The sequence below is a fragment of the Acyrthosiphon pisum genome, chromosome A2 (genome assembly GCF_005508785.2).
Source record: "Acyrthosiphon pisum isolate AL4f chromosome A2, pea_aphid_22Mar2018_4r6ur, whole genome shotgun sequence".
In the NCBI taxonomy this organism is placed as follows: Eukaryota; Metazoa; Arthropoda; class Insecta; order Hemiptera; family Aphididae; genus Acyrthosiphon; species Acyrthosiphon pisum.
This window is the reverse complement of record NC_042495.1, coordinates 35,868,030-35,869,894: the sequence shown is the minus strand read 5'-3', so window position 1 is coordinate 35,869,894 and position 1,865 is coordinate 35,868,030. Positions and strand designations below refer to the sequence as shown.

General features: G+C 28.7%; 1 protein-coding gene across 1 annotated transcript in view; it reads left to right on the top strand.

The window, feature by feature from the left end:
- Positions 1-1,352, top strand: part of LOC100167508 (ribosomal protein L11e-like) — a 4,452-nt gene extending 3,100 nt beyond the window's left edge. Inside the window, 2 exon segments of the mRNA NM_001162281.2 lie at positions 1,086-1,180; positions 1,251-1,352. Of these exon segments, the coding sequence (NP_001155753.1) occupies positions 1,086-1,180; positions 1,251-1,286 (131 nt within the window). The 3' untranslated portion in view covers positions 1,287-1,352.
- The last annotated feature ends 513 nt before the right edge of the window (positions 1,353-1,865 follow it).

Sequence of the window (1,865 nt, the reverse complement as noted above, 5' to 3'; positions counted from 1 at the left end):
AAAATGGCTATCTTGGAAATTAAATAAATTTATTTTCCTAAAAAACATTTTTGATAATTTTTTGAATTTTTGAAAAAAAAAATCGCATATTCAATCAGAATTTCCATACTTATTACTGTAAAAAAATTGCATTTAAATATATTGATTTTCCACAGAGATACTAAGGGTGATATGGGACCACTGTATATTTTGATTAAATTCTCAGCATATTTTTTTACTTTATGCCAAGTGCATGCATATTTTTTGGTTTTTCTAGAGCATAAATACTCCTTACTAATTATTAGATACTATTTTGAATTAAATCAATATTAAATTACTATACTACTATCAAATGTAATGCAAGTAGATAGGTCACACAATATTTAGTCCTATACTCTGCAGAATAAGAATGCACTAAGTTGCCACGGGCAAAACCGGTTTTGCTTTGTAATTCTGGTGCTTTCTTATTCTGAAAAGAGTATAGGGATATCTACTTCAATGTAAACCAATTTTTAATAATTTTCTTTGCTTTCCCTTCTTTCTTGTCCTTTAATTTGTTTAAGATAGACAATTGTAATTTAAAAATAAAAATTTTAAATAAGGAGCTGTTTTTTTTTGTTAAATAATTATGAATATTGTAAATTATATTATATTCTGTTCAAGTTAAAAACCGTAGTCTGCAACTACCAGTTTTTGTTGGGCAACACCTGAATGTTGTTCCCATGGGTTTCCCATCGAGTCGATCATCTGTATAGTGGTAGCGGTAACCCTGTACACAAGTCAGCAGGCTACTACGTTTCTTAACTTGAAATGAGTCAATTATGACAACTTGTGTTAGTTTATATTAATCCTCTGTAGGATGGTTAAAAGTACCTAGTAAACACTTTCTACAGTCTTGGCAAAAATGAGTAATATAATTAACATATTAAGCTTCAGTGGGTCATATAGGTTAGACTGAATGAATAAACCCATTTTGTGGTGAAAAAAACATATTATCTATTCAAAATTTGAATAAATGAAAGAACAAAAAAAGGTTAACATGCTAGGTAAATCTAAAAGTATTTTTGTTAAACTAAATAATCTTTTATTTTTAAATTGTGTGTTAGGTTTCAACGTAGCTCACAGAAGAAGGAAGCAAGGCAAAGTTGGTTACCAACATAGACTTAACAAAGAAGATGCAATGAAGTGGTTCCAAACTAAAGTAAGTGTCTTTTTACTGTTATTTATTTTATTGCTAAAGTTGAACTAATAATATTTTGTTTTATTTTTAGTATGACGGAATCATTTTAGCAGGGAAGAAACACTAATATTAATTGTATTATTTATCAATGCAAATCCCGAAAATATACATACATTTTGTTTTTCCAAACAAACAGTCTTGTTTTATTTTGCATCAAAACTTTCACCTACAGTTATTTTTCCTTTCAAATATTATAACAAAGGGTATTCCTTTGAATAATCATAGTCAATAATACATTTAAAGGAGCACACAACACAAAAAATAAGTTTTTTATTTGAAAGAATGTTCAATTCTAAGGATAATGTATGGGTTATACGTTTCTAATCACATTATTCAATAAGTTATGAGGAATTGAAAAAAGACGTGTGACGTCATTGGGCCCTACTCATCGTAATTGCCTATCTTATACATGTATAAGTTCCTCACAACGATTTACCCTCCTAAACATTTTATTTTTGAAATTTAATTTACATATAAATGTGTGGTTTTATGTGTTTTATGTTTAAGACGACACAAGAATCAGAATTTCTATATGACGTTTTAAATATTAAAAATATTTAAAGAGACATTTGGTTAAACAGCATATCGAGGTCGAATGACCGGTTGTTCAAATGCCGCGCGATGCTCGCCATGACATGCTGTTTAA